Raw genomic sequence first — 13611 nt, forward strand, 5'->3', positions numbered from 1 at the left:
AAGTAGTTTTTAGTTTCCAAGAACACACAGGTGCAATGTTTTGGCAATAACTGATCTTAGAATTCTGAAGTCAGTTCACCTTTGCACTTTAGGAAGCTGAGTTTGTGTTGTGAACTACGAGTACTATATTGTGCCATTAGATATGTCAGAATACTTTTTGTTCCAGCTTGCATTTTTCAGTGTTGGGATAGCTGAAACCTGAACAAATCTTTAATAAACTGTGGGTAAGGGATGCTGCTATGGGCGTTGTTTGAAATAATTGTATGAAATGCAAACCAAAAAAGCAAACCAAGCTCATTCATGTGGAAGTCACTCTCAGGTCACCATCAAAATGAGGATATCTTCATGGTTGTTACATTTTAGGAGCAGGTTAGTTGAAATACATAGTATTTGTTTGCTTTCAGTGATTTACTTTTATTATGTTAAGGACTAGTTACAACTGTAAGGAGTCTTTCCTTTAAAAGAAGACGCTTTAGCACAGAAACAATACACTAGTCAGGCTTCACATCTTAAACTATTTACACAAGATTAGGATTTATTTCTGATTCTTTTATAACGTGTAAAAGAAAGGGAGAGAACCTAGAAAAAAAGAGAAAGGGTCACTTGCCTAAAAAAAGGAAACCTTTCTCTTTCCAAGAGTGAGGAATGTTAATATCTCACTGAGGCTTAAGTTTTTACGGCTGTAACCATGGTAACAGGCTCTTTTCACCAAGTAAGCAGGCCTTACAAAACTCAGAGACCTGGCACAAACATTTGATTTTGTTCAGTAGAGTAATATTAAAGAAAAAATTTTCCTCATGCCAAACATAGGATTCTTTGTGCTGAAACAAGTTTTAATAGGTAGTTTCTTCTACAGGGACTTATGTCTCTCTGATTAATCATTTCTTAACAATACATATTTTCTTCTCACTCCTTTAAAAACAAGCTGGTATATGAAAAGCTGCAGGATGTTTTCTGTATTAATCTTAGAAATCTATAACAACTTTTTAATCATAAAAATATTAAATATATCATTATTTTAAATGCTTTATTTGAAAACAAGATCTGAAATATTTTAGCAAGTTAGTAGGGTGATATAATTCTCATCTTGTATTAGCTTTTGAGTGTCCTTCACTTTTTTGCTACAATATTGATTCCTAGTGCTTCATTATCTTCTGCTGAAGGTTGTTGGAGTATTGAGGTGTACTACTGACAGCACTGAAATATATGTATCATCTGCTTTACAGCTGCTAATGACGTGTAAGAGTATTGATTTGATGGATGATGGATGCTGGGCAAATTTAGCTCTATCCTGTTCTTTTGCCTCTTGCTTTAATAGGGACCTCCACAATATTAGGGTTTTGCTTGTTTGGCATGTCCAGACCTGCTAACTTGCATCAGTTGTTTCCCACTAAGACTGCTCATGCCAGGATTCAGCTTGCTCTTGTTGTAACTACTGCCTTTGCCAGCTGCTTTCATGCTGCCAATAGGAAGGAGAGTAACCATTATAGGTGAGATTAAATATTTGTATGTGCATAGTAAGTAAGATGTAAACATACTGTAACATAGAAAGTCCAAGAAACCCATGATGAAGTTATGATGAGGATTAAAGTGCTCAAAATACATAAGAAAAGAATGATACAATTACAAAGAAGAGCCTTTATTAGTGGTGTTCTGTTGGTAGTTGACATAGTGGTCCTTTGAGGAAGAAGTGCAGTCATAAGTCTTTTTCTGTACTTGGACAACTCAACGAAATAGCCAAGGAGATGGCTGTTGAAACTAAGTGAACCTTTAGCCCAATTAAATTTGTTTTCTGAGTGAACTTAAAGTGCCATCACATAAAAAGAGTAGGGAGTTTCAGAAGTCTTCTTTTGTCAAGTGGAAAACCAGGAACTTTAGAGACAATATTATTTAAAATTGACCTGCTCTACTTCATGGTGGGATTTTTCTGGCTTTACAGTTCCAGTTTTCCCATGAAGGTATAAAAACCCTGCAGTATTGCATATCTTAACATCATTTGGTTTGCATGTCAGAGCAGTCTTGCTGAATTTCCTGACTTGGTTCCAGAAATACCTTAAAGTTTAAATGTTATACATATGACCAGGCAGAATTCATGTAGCATTTTTCAGAATAACACAGGATATAGTGTGGTGTTTTCTTGAACTACTGCCTGGGAGAAGAATTCAAAGACAGAATGCTATTGGGTAGGCTTTGTCTACATACAGATATTGCACCACTGAACACTCCTACCTTGCAGATCTATTTCAGTGGGAAGCTGAGTTCATCTTATTGCTGGTTGCTGCAGTCCCATCCTTACCCTTGTCTGTGTGTCCCTGTTTCTCCCTACCCTTTTGTCTGGCTCTCATGGGTATTTTGACTCTCCAGTGCTGTCATCTGCTTCAGAAATTAAGCTGCCAACAAGGTTTTCTTTGGTTCAACTTTCTGAAATCATCACTTGGTAAAAGACTCAACAAGTGCCAGGGAGTCAGAAACTAGAAGACCCAAGATGCCAATGTCATTTGACTCGAGTTTGTATTTCAGTGTGGTTTTCCATAGTTGATAACAGCATGCTATGGTATACACAATCCAGGTTTGTGTTCCTTGTGCATATATTCTCCTGCCTTGACTCCCCTATGTATTACATGTGCCATTATATAAATGACACATCAAGTTTTTGTAGTTGCATTGCTTATATTTAGAAACATAATGGAGCAGATTTTGAGTCCTTCTGAAGACCTGGTCCCCTCATGGGAAGAACCAGTTGCCTGGTTATCTGTTGTGCTTTCTTTGCCTTTTTATGATTTGTTACTATTTGATATGACTTGAAAGATTGATATGTATATAGAGCCAACGATTTTCAGCATTTGCTCATTGCAGAGGGGTTGGAATAGATGACCTTTAAAGGTTTCTTCCAACTATGGTTCTATGATCTGAGGTACTGGATGTGAAACCTAGATAACTGAACTCTTTAGGACATGTATCACATAAAATGTCTTTGTGAAGGGCTAACACAAGTATTCTAATTCTACTTGGTGGTAGAATTCACATCCAGCTCATAATCAGAATATGCAGTAGGCATCCTACTGAAATATTTACAAATTATCTCATTTTAAATATGGAAAAATTCCATACTTTACCTGATACTGATTTTTGTATTTCCTATCATCTGTTCCTGACAAAAAAAAAGAAAAGGTAAAAACTACCACATAATTGAATCTTTGTTTTCTCAACAGTGGGATTTGCTAAAAATCAAGCAGTGCTTCAGAGCTCAGGATCCTATCTTTGCTTTCTGGACTCAGTAAGTTAATTTATATTGTCTGATGCAGTTTTTTCAACAATGTTCTTTTGTTTTAAATGTGTTTGTTGGTTTGCCTTAAAGACAAGGTGTTTATTGGTTGTTAAATGTGCTGGTTACTATTTATAGCTGTAAAGTTGTGTTCCAACCTGAAGAAAGCCTACAGCCTGACACCATTCTTTGATCCTATTAGATTTCACAAGCTATTGTGAGCAGGACTGGGCAAGATTGTTGTTTAGGTGTTTTCAGGATTTTTCTTTCACACATTCTTCAGACAATTAGATTGATGAGAAACTAAGAGCTTAGTGGCTTTTTGATGCAAAATAAGATGCAAAATACCTTCCATTTTGGAACTTTTTTCTGTCCTTTGTTGGATACCTTCTCTGAACACAGTTCATTGGCCCACAGGTAACTAACTGCCTTTATCCAGCTTAATATGCAGTGAAGGATTTCACAAATGTGCAGAGCTGCTCTGAGGAATGGTGCCACGTGGCTAGGATCAGGCAAGAGGAGCAGGACCTTTAAGGCTCACTGATGTCATATAATTTCACCTGAAGGTTGATTCTTTCCTCTGGATTGGAACTGAACTATGATTTAGTACATTACTAGGATGAACTGGTTGCTGAAAGTGCAGGTTTTCAGGTAGGAGTCAGCTTAATGTTATGATTGTCTGTGCTTGTCAGAAAGTGTCATGAGAACAAGGATGTAAACTCTACAGCCTACAGGTTTTAATTTGGGTTGTCTTTCAGTTTGCAAACTCCATGTAACATCTGATATTTATGGATATATATGGGCATTTCAGAAACAATTTGGACAGCCATAGAGTACCCAGAGCTCACAATCACATACACACATTAATGGTGTTTGGAAAGGTCAGTTTCTCATACCTCAAAAAAGAAGCATTTCATATCCAGCACCGAGTGTCAGTTTCCTAAACAAATTATTTTGAGGAAATGTGAGCATGAAATATGCTGGTCTGGCTTTGATCATCTGACTCACCAGATTTTGGAAGAGTGTAGGGACATCATTAATTATGCCATGAAGTGATTGGAGTGATGCCAGTTTTGTTGGGATGAATGAATTCAGGATCAAGTTGTTGCTTTACTTCAGGTAGACACAAAGTGCCATTTAATTTAAAGTAACAGTTCCATGGATGTAACTCTCCTGTATTGTAAATCAGTGAGGCTGTTTGCATGTCTAAAATAGAATAAGAAAGAAGTATATCTTATGATTTGCAAAGTTCAGGTATTCCATGCTTGGGCAGATACCACATTGGATGGGGCATTTCAGGAAGTACAAACGTTACATTACAAACATATTTACGTTGACTGAAGTTAGCTGAGTCTGCTTGTGGCTGAGTGGACCTCAGTGAACTTACTATTCTTTTGTCCCATGGAGCTTCACATATTCTGTCTCAAATCTGTATGAAATCATGTACTTATGTAAGTTTTGGCTCAGTCTTTCTTTTCAACTTAGACAGATCTAGTTGTCTGTAAAGCACTGACAGTAAACCAGAAAATTCAAGTCTTTAAATGAAATGAATTAATATTTTTTATAGAGATGTCTTGATTTATTACTTGTGGTGTTTATACAGTGTGCATCATCTTACTGCTGCGTTGTTTCTGTTTGCTGACTGCTGTGCAGGATAAGAAAACATCAGGGAAACAAATTACAGACGTCAAGGAATGTAACAGATGATGAGTTTGAATTTCTGCAACATTGCCATAAGTTTATATTTCATATAATTGAGACCTTCTCAAAGTGATTTGAGAATTTTATGACTTAAAAAGTGGATAAGCTTGGAAGAAGCTACCAAGGTTTTCTGTTCTATGTGTTTCTATTCCTGCTATTGAGCTAGATACTTCAAAACAGAAAGCATTCTGAGCTATCTTAATGCAAAAGAAATACTAAACGGTTGATGTAACTTATTTTCTACAGTCTCTCCTTGTTACTACCATTTTTCCTATTCTGAAAGCATATTGGAGGAAATAAAGTGAATGTGGAAACTGCTGCAAGTCTAAAAATTGCTCAATATTTTGGCCATAGTTAGTGAATGTGTGCTAATGGCTGAAACACAGATGTTGCCAGCTGTTTAAGAGCTCCTACCTTCATTTCAGTCACCAATCCAGTTTCAAGCTCTCGAGGAAGGAATGTTGATATCAGCCTTTTGGAATGTGCTGCAGTAATGCCAGGGAATTGACCTTCAGAAGTGCAGCCATAAATCCACGTTTGCTATAGGTGGATGTGGAGAGAAATGGGGCTGGGTCAGAACTTTGTGTACGTTTCATATAGATGGAGAAATACATTCTGGCTCCTTGTACATTCATTTCGTTTAGTTGAGTGAAATGAATGTAGAGGCATATTTGGGAGCATCTTTGGAAGCAGTGCCTCCAGAGAGACTGTTTTTCTTGCAATTCCAGCTGGAGTCAGGCTGCTTGTGTTACGTCTCTCAACGGAGATTTGTGAGGACAAAAAATTGGGAAGAAATGTGGAAAAAAAGGGTTACAGAGCTCAGAACTGTCAGAATTTGATCAGCCTGTTGTAGTACGAAGTAGCAGCTGTTTGACTAATAGCTGTTATGGAGGTTTTTTGCTGTGGTTGTTGTTACAGATTTTACCTCTAAGCTACTGAGGCATTTTTCCCACCAGGAAAACAAGTAGAAAAATTTAAGATTCTTAACAAATTGTTCATATTTAATGTTTATAGCCTCAGAAAATCTTGGTCATGGTGACAACAGAACAAACTATGCAAATACATTTCACTTTTAGCTTTACTCTTCAAATTCTCTGCAGTTATAGCTTTATTTACCAGTTGCATCTTTTTATAACCTTAATTTGTCAGTTCTCTGGTCTGGTTACCGTCTGTTACAGTCATCTACTCAGTTGCAGCACAGCAGAGCTCTTACACTAAAAATCTCTTTTTCTTGTTTACCATGATACACAACTTTACAGGCACTAATAAACTTTTGAAATACTATTCCTTCATATTCCTTTCATATTAACATCTGTATAGCTTAAGAAATGAAGCAGTGATCAGACTTCATGTCTTTGCTTTCTGTGGTTGTTTCGACATACCATTCCTTGCAACTTTGATCTCTGATTTAAAAACTGAAATAAGCCAGTACTGGAATAGCAGGTGAGTGGATGTAGTGATGAACTGCATTACCAGAAGCCCCTGCTGTCCAAAAGAGTTGTGTATGCTTCTGAGTTACTAATGAGCACCAAGAAGTCAAACTGTGAGTACCTGAAGCACTATTCCTTTTATTTTCTGTGAAGAAACACATGTACTAAAAACAGATTAAATGCCTCTATTGGAATGTGAAATGTTAATTTTCTGTTTCATAAATTAAGAAGCAAATTTGATCATTTGGTTGCCATACCTCTTTCTACATATAGCTTTATGTGTTTATTAGTTGAAGTGGTTGCTTGGCATTCAGTGAGGATTTTACCCTTAGCTGAGTGTAGTGACACTGTGTGAGTTACTTGCTTCTCCTGCCTGCAGATAGTCACATGTCCTTTTTTGTGTGGTCTCACTGTGATAAAGATCCAAGGTGATCTCCAGTAACTGCAGACAAGCTAGGTATGGAAAGCCACATGTCTGCATCTGCTGAACCAAGGTGGAAGTTGCTTTGGCATTTGATCACCAAATTTCCTGATCAATTAATAGTCATGCTGAATTAAAAGAGCCCATAAGAGATTGTAGTTAATTTTCTATTGATAAAATACACTAAGGTGCTAAGAACTCCCATATATCCTCCCATGTAGACCTTTTTGTTGCCATGCTCCAGAAAATAAAGGTGCTCAATAAAGTCAGCTTCTTAAACTTTGAAATATTTAGTTTGTTTTACCATCTTTCTCAGTTTAATTCAGAAGTAGAAATAGAAAAGTAGTATTTTTTGCTATGATCTTGCAAATACTGACAGATATTAGAGTGTGTTCTGCTCTGGTGACTTGTGTGTGACCCTAAGTGTGCATGATTCTAATGTCTTCAATAGCTGGGGCTTCTTTAAAAACCTGCCTCTGGAAAATTGCCTAGGATCAGTGTATTTGCTTTGCTAGTGCTTTTGACAGGCCAGTTTTTGGAGATCCCAGGCCTTTTTCTTTCTTAGTTCAAGGAGCTAAAGTGAACAATAGCAAAGAGAGATTTTCATTTTAGTCTGAGCAGGTGCAGGGTAAATGAATGACCATTTGATGGACTTTGGAGATGCCATGTTGTTTCTCAGTGAGTCACACATTCCTCCTGGTGTTGTACAGGTTGTATTTTATGTGTAATACCTGCAGTGGAAAGAAGATGCCATTATTATCAGAATGCACTAGAAAGGGATTTGGAAAAGCCTGTGATGCCAAAGCACCTCAATACTGAGCTATGTGTTGTTTTATCTGAGCTTGTCCCTGGTTTTAAAAAGTAGATGTCTATTGTATGTTGAGTTGGATATTTTGTTTTACTTCCTGAAGTACAAACCCCCCACTTTTAAGGGAAAATCATGAAGTTATCACTGTGGAGTTCAGTGTGATCCAGACAGTCTGGTTGAAAAGGCTAGTGAATACTTGTCATGTGAACTTACTGAAATGGATGTAAGAAACACATACCGAAACAACAGCAGCTTTGAGTCATGTTCTTCAGCTCAGTCTGTTGGTTTAGTTTTCTTTTTCTTCAATTAAACATATGAGTAAAATGAAATAAAACAATTAGCTCAGTAGAAAATGTGTGTGTTTTTTGTAAGGAATGGTGCCTGTGGTTGGAAGGAAAACGACCCAGCTGATATTTGTGTAACTAGCTTTTCTGATTTGTCAGCATCTGTAAGCGGTGTGGAACTCGAAGGGAGCAAGCCAGCTCTCTGCAGAAGGGATCTGTTTGATAGGAGCACAAGCAGGCAGAATGCCTGTCGGACTGCAAGGTGATGGAGATCACAGCCCCCCACTTACAGCAACACATCTGGGCTTGTTTAGAAATCCCTACTGGCTTTTCATGTGAAATAAAGTCCTTTTTATTCTCCCATCTTTCAGCAAATTGTTTTCCTGTTCAGAATGGACACTGGAGAAGAGGGAGCATGTTTGTAGTCAATGAAATTCCTACAAATTCTGGTTTAATTTGAGTGTTTAAAGTAGGTTTCTATTCACGTTGCCTTATTTCTTGTCCTTGCTTGCTTTGTATGTGTGTGTACATATTTAGATGACAATAAACCCAGCTATGCCCTCAGATTTTTCTTATTTTTTCTGTCAAGTTTGGTGAGTGGGGACACATGAGAATAGGTTTGCTTACAGATTCTTTTTTCTTTAAGCATATACCTGCAATTGGATAGCTAATGAAGGCTTTCATTTCCAGCTTGTTATCTCACCTACTCACACCCGGGAGACAGAAATAAACTAAATATTCCTCCCTTTTGGATGTAGCAGCTGCATTCTGATATGTACTTCTTTTTTTTTGTCTGTCAGGACATGAGCAAAAAGTAATTTGGAAAGTCTTTATCTAACTACTGAGATTTTGTTCTTGGTTTTAAACCAAAAAGACCAAGATGACCAAACTCTGTTGACTACAGAAACAAAGTCTGGCAACGCAGTTGCTGGATTCAATATCATAAATACAAAAGTTTTGATAGAAAATCTGTGACTACATCATGTACAGATGGATGAAAGACTTTAATATCTTAGTTATCTAATACTGTGGTTGCTTAAAACCCCATAAACTTACCAGTACAGAGCATGGTTGGGCATCTCACTCCTGCCAATGGCTTATGAAGTGGAAAAATTATTAAAGTTCTCTTAATTTGTAGAACAAACTTTTTTGTTTTGCTCATTGGAATTCAATTCAGTTTTTAAACACTGATCTAGAATACAACCACGTTACTTTAGATTGTTTCTGTAGACATAAATTCTGTTTTCTCCTTTGTGGTTACCTGCCCAGTCATCAATAGTAAAGAATCTGTAAAGTGTTGAGATTGGATTTAGCAGTTAGCTTTATTTTCACTGTAACAGTGAGGGAGCAGTGGAACAGGCTGCCCAGAGGGGTTGTGGAGTCTCCTTCCTTGGAGGTCTTCAAGACCCACCTGGACATGTTCTTGTGTGACCTGATCTAGGTGAACCTGCAGGGGGGTTGGACAGGATGATCTCTAAAGATCCCTTCCAACCCCTACCATTCTGTGATTCTATACTGAGTCTGAAAAGCTAAATGGCTGATGTGCCTCCGTTTTCTTTGGGACTTGATTTTTATTTTGTGCTGTTTTCTTAATCACCTAATTGCTTAATTATTTAATTTGGGATTATGTCTTAAACTATTGTGTTCTCTTTTTTCCTTTGTTCTCTATGCCCCTGTACAGCAATGCATCCTGTATTGAAAACTATTAACAAAAACAGTTTTTAAACCCCACAGAATTCCATAAAAAAGAAAAAGTCAAGGTCATTGAGGGTGAGTCCAAAGAGTTTTCCATCATTAGAGAGCAAAGATATGTTAGGTAAAAAAAAGGCTTGTGAAGTTTTTGTGGTTATAGTGCCCCCTCTTTAGCTGGATTTTACGGAATGCTGATGATCTTGGTGATAGCCTAAAACCCAAATCTGTACGCTTCTTAGTTTTGCCAATAAAATGAAAATGAGTAGTGTTTTTTTAGAGGGAACAGAGACCTTTCCTGTCAAGCTGTCAGCTTATAAAAACATAACATTGACCTGTTTGGTAAATAGGATGTTTGAATCTGATTTTAATACCATCCCTACTCATTTAACATTTTCAGTCAAATGGATTAACTTTTATCTTTGTCAGTGTATGAGTTCTGTTAAATTTATCTCTGCAGTGCAGGATCATGAGCAGTGAAATCTTTTAGCACACGATCATATGTGGTATAATTGTAATTCTTGCTTTTTTGACTGATTTCTTTGGCATTGTCATTTTTGAGGGGGATTTAACATCTAAGAGTCCTGAGGATTTCCCAAAAGCCTGAACAAAGCAAGGTTAAAGGATATCTTCTGTTGTTTATATGAGAACGAGGTTCTCATTTACAAAAATCAGCAATATATTTGATATAAAGAAATGGGATTGTGGTTATTCTTATGGGGAACAGGGCACATGTTTTATTGGAACATTTCCTTGGTATAGTACCTGAATTCCAGGGCCATATTGATAAAGTGGATTAGATGGTAAGTCATATCACTGTAGTTTTGAAGTTACGATGCACAGAAGTTCAGAAACCAGAAGGTTTTCTTTCACTCTGTTGTCCTTGAAAATCCATAACGTCTCTTATGCTTATTACTACATCCATCCTAAGTACAAAATATATATTCTCAAAGGCATTTTTCCATTTCTTTCATCTTTTATAAACTTGCATGTGATATGGGCCAGTTCATTTGCTTATCTTTAACCAGAAATTGTATGAAATAGTTTTATCTACTTCTATAACTTCTTCATCCTTGCATTGTTTTTGGTAAACAAGTGTCACCTTTATACCAAAATGATTCAACCCTCCAAGTTTTAGCTATTGAAGCACTAATATCTTTTTCATTGCTGTTGATTTGCCTGAAAGTTTTAATGGGAAAGCTGTTGGAAATTCAATATTTGTGGTCTTTTACTTTAGAATCATTCTAGTTTGAGGAACTGTTAAAGGAATGGATGTAGAACAGGAATTCAGGACTCCCTTTGAGTTATATTTACCTGATAAGGTAAGGTCATTTGGAAATACTCTGAGAAGAAATAGGCTGAGAAGTAGATCAGCTTCTACAAAGATTGACCCTTTAAAAGGGAGAAAAAATATGTTGCCAAAATGGAAATAAATATAGGTAGAAACCTCAGGAGACTAAATTTAGAGGACAAAATCTGTACTACAGTCAGGCATTTTAATAGCCTGTAAAACCATAGAAGGGACATTTTGAACAGATATCATTTTGAAAGGAATACCTCCTCTCTGTTCAAGGAAGGACAGCAAGATTACTGACTTCACAAGGCAACCTGTCTTTTTGTATGTAAACAAAACAGACTTTTGTGCTACTGTGAACACAGCATTAACATCAAATTTAAATCTAGGTGGTGTGTTTTAAAGCCAATGGCAATGCTGTTGAATTTTCTGTGTGGGATTTTTTCTTTTGTTTGTCCCTTTTTTCTTAGAATTTTGTCATTTCACAAATCCCAGTGTTTGTGCTGATGAAATATGACATGTGGGTAGATCCAGAGATGAAGGCTTTTCCATGTCAATGAAACAAGGTACAGCCAGACTACAAGGAATGTTTCCTCATATTGCTAGAATGTCTCAAACCCATGCTTTAATCAAGGTTAATTCCTTGGTCACAGTGGCTGCCAGTACTGTTATTAGAGTTGTTAAAGTGTTGGTGAATCTCTCTAGAAGTGCAAAATGCTCCTAAGATATGTGTTGAGATCACAGCATCATTGCCACATAGTGCTGCTGATCAGGTCCAATTTGAACAGGATAGAGTTTAATCCACTGAAAGTGTAAAGTCTCCTCATATTTGTGCCATTTGTATTTCTGACAGCAGGCCAGTAAAATTATGTTAATTTAGCAGCATATTCTGATGTGCATCTGAGTACTGTACTGTGACCCTTTTTATGTTCAGTAACAGTGTCCCATTTATTCCAGGATGATGTGATGATGCCACAGCGGGTCAGACTGCAGTACGAAGCTGCCATTCAACACCCAAACAGTGTGAGTACTTTTTTCTTGTATTTGTGTGTTTTTCTTTTATAGAGTGCCGGATACATCTCTAAAAGGATATGAAAATTTCACAGTAGGGCTGGTGGAGCCGAGGCAATACCGACTGTTTTCTCTTCCTTTATTTTTAATCCTTGCACTGAATAATAGCTTTGATTGAACTTCTTTTCTTCATTTATTTTCTCTTCCAGTAAACCAAATGTCTTTATGACAGTGATATTCTTTTTTGAATAAGTATACAGGTTTCACTAATGTATGTAATCCAAAGGAGAATGCCTTTTATATGCAGCCTTGCTAACTGATGTGAAAAGCTGCAAAGGATGGGCTACAGCTATAGTTTTTGGTTTTAATATTTAAGAAACTGTAGACAGTGAGGATGATATGGTTTGTTATCATTAATAACTGAGTTTATTCAGTTCAGTGGTGTTTCTCTCCATGTCTGCCTACAAAGGAAAACGTTATTAGAATGACATTCTTTATTGTTGTGAAATGAACTCTCAAGAACATTCTGGGAGGTAGTTGTTTTGTGATCTGTGTGATTTTGATTTTAAATACATTTCTCTGGGGCTGGTATCCTTTAGATGGCGTTTGTGTATGTGTCCTACTTACCTGAACATAATAAATAGAAATCATTTGTTATGGCAATTACTTTACTTGTTGATGTTAGTGACGTAGATTCTCCTTTATAAAATTGAAAACTGAGTCTGTGTTCTTATCAGCAATGTTCAGCAAAAGTGGGCTTATTGTTTTGACATCTCTGACATTTTCTCTTATGAGATTTATTTCAATGTGCAAGAGGTTTATGGAAAGGAAAGATCAATTGACTTGTTCTGTCAAGAAGGCATTTCCTGCAGGTTTTAGAACAAAACAGACAATTTTAGGATTATCACTCTGGGAGTAAAACACCTTTTGAACCTGTCCTCTGAAACACAGGAGCTTCAAAGTAGAGATCATTACAGTTGTTTCAGCTGAGGAATGTCTGCCAAACAACCTGCTGCTTACTGGAGGGAAGGTACCTGCTCATCATACCACCTGTGTTAGGTCTCTTATGAAATCCAATAATGCTTAGAATGTTATTTATCAAATTGTACTTTTAGTAGTAACTGAACAGCACTTAATTCACATTATGAACATAATAAAATGAAAACATTGAATCTTGGGTTTTTTTTTTCCTGATGATATCAACCAGTTAAGGTATTTCTGTAGTAAAATGCAGAAAAAAACCCAGAGAGTAAGCTTGTGTCATGGAAACTGGTGTTAGGAGTTGTCATATTGCTGGCTTCTCTGACTTCTATATCTGTACATTAAGACTTTATTTAATTAGACAAATTTCAACTAAACATTTTGTAGTTTACTTAGAAAACACTTCACCTGGTTTGTTTATCATCTATTCTACTTCATTTCCAAATGACATTCAGTATGAACACTTAAATGACAATCAAATAGCTAATAGTAAGTGCTTGAGTAGACTGAAGGGTGTCTCTTCATAGAAGCAACACAAACCTGTTTTTCCCATGCTCTAAAGTAATCCAAACTTGTGATACTGTTTTATGTGGTACTACTGGCCTGTTTGCAAAGTTTAACTTCAGCTTTGCACTTTGCTGGATAAAACTAGCCAAAGTCAGTCTGATTTAGAATGGGACTCTTCAGTTATCTTACTTATTGGTGCCTAAAAATCTCAATTTAGAAG

At 36.7% G+C, this 13611-nt stretch overlaps 1 protein-coding gene across 1 annotated transcript in view; it reads left to right on the forward strand.

Annotated features, from left to right (window-relative positions):
- The window catches only part of B3GNTL1 (UDP-GlcNAc:betaGal beta-1,3-N-acetylglucosaminyltransferase like 1), a 120439-nt gene that overhangs the window by 7788 nt on the left and 99040 nt on the right, over window positions 1–13611 (forward strand). The window contains exons 4-5 of the mRNA XM_062011186.1: window positions 3213–3277; window positions 11850–11915. Of these exons, the coding sequence (XP_061867170.1) occupies window positions 3213–3277; window positions 11850–11915 (131 nt within the window). The remainder of the gene's footprint in view (window positions 1–3212; window positions 3278–11849; window positions 11916–13611) is intronic.

The sequence above is a fragment of the Colius striatus genome, chromosome 18, assembly GCF_028858725.1.
Source record: "Colius striatus isolate bColStr4 chromosome 18, bColStr4.1.hap1, whole genome shotgun sequence".
Lineage (NCBI taxonomy): Eukaryota > Metazoa > Chordata > Aves > Coliiformes > Coliidae > Colius > Colius striatus.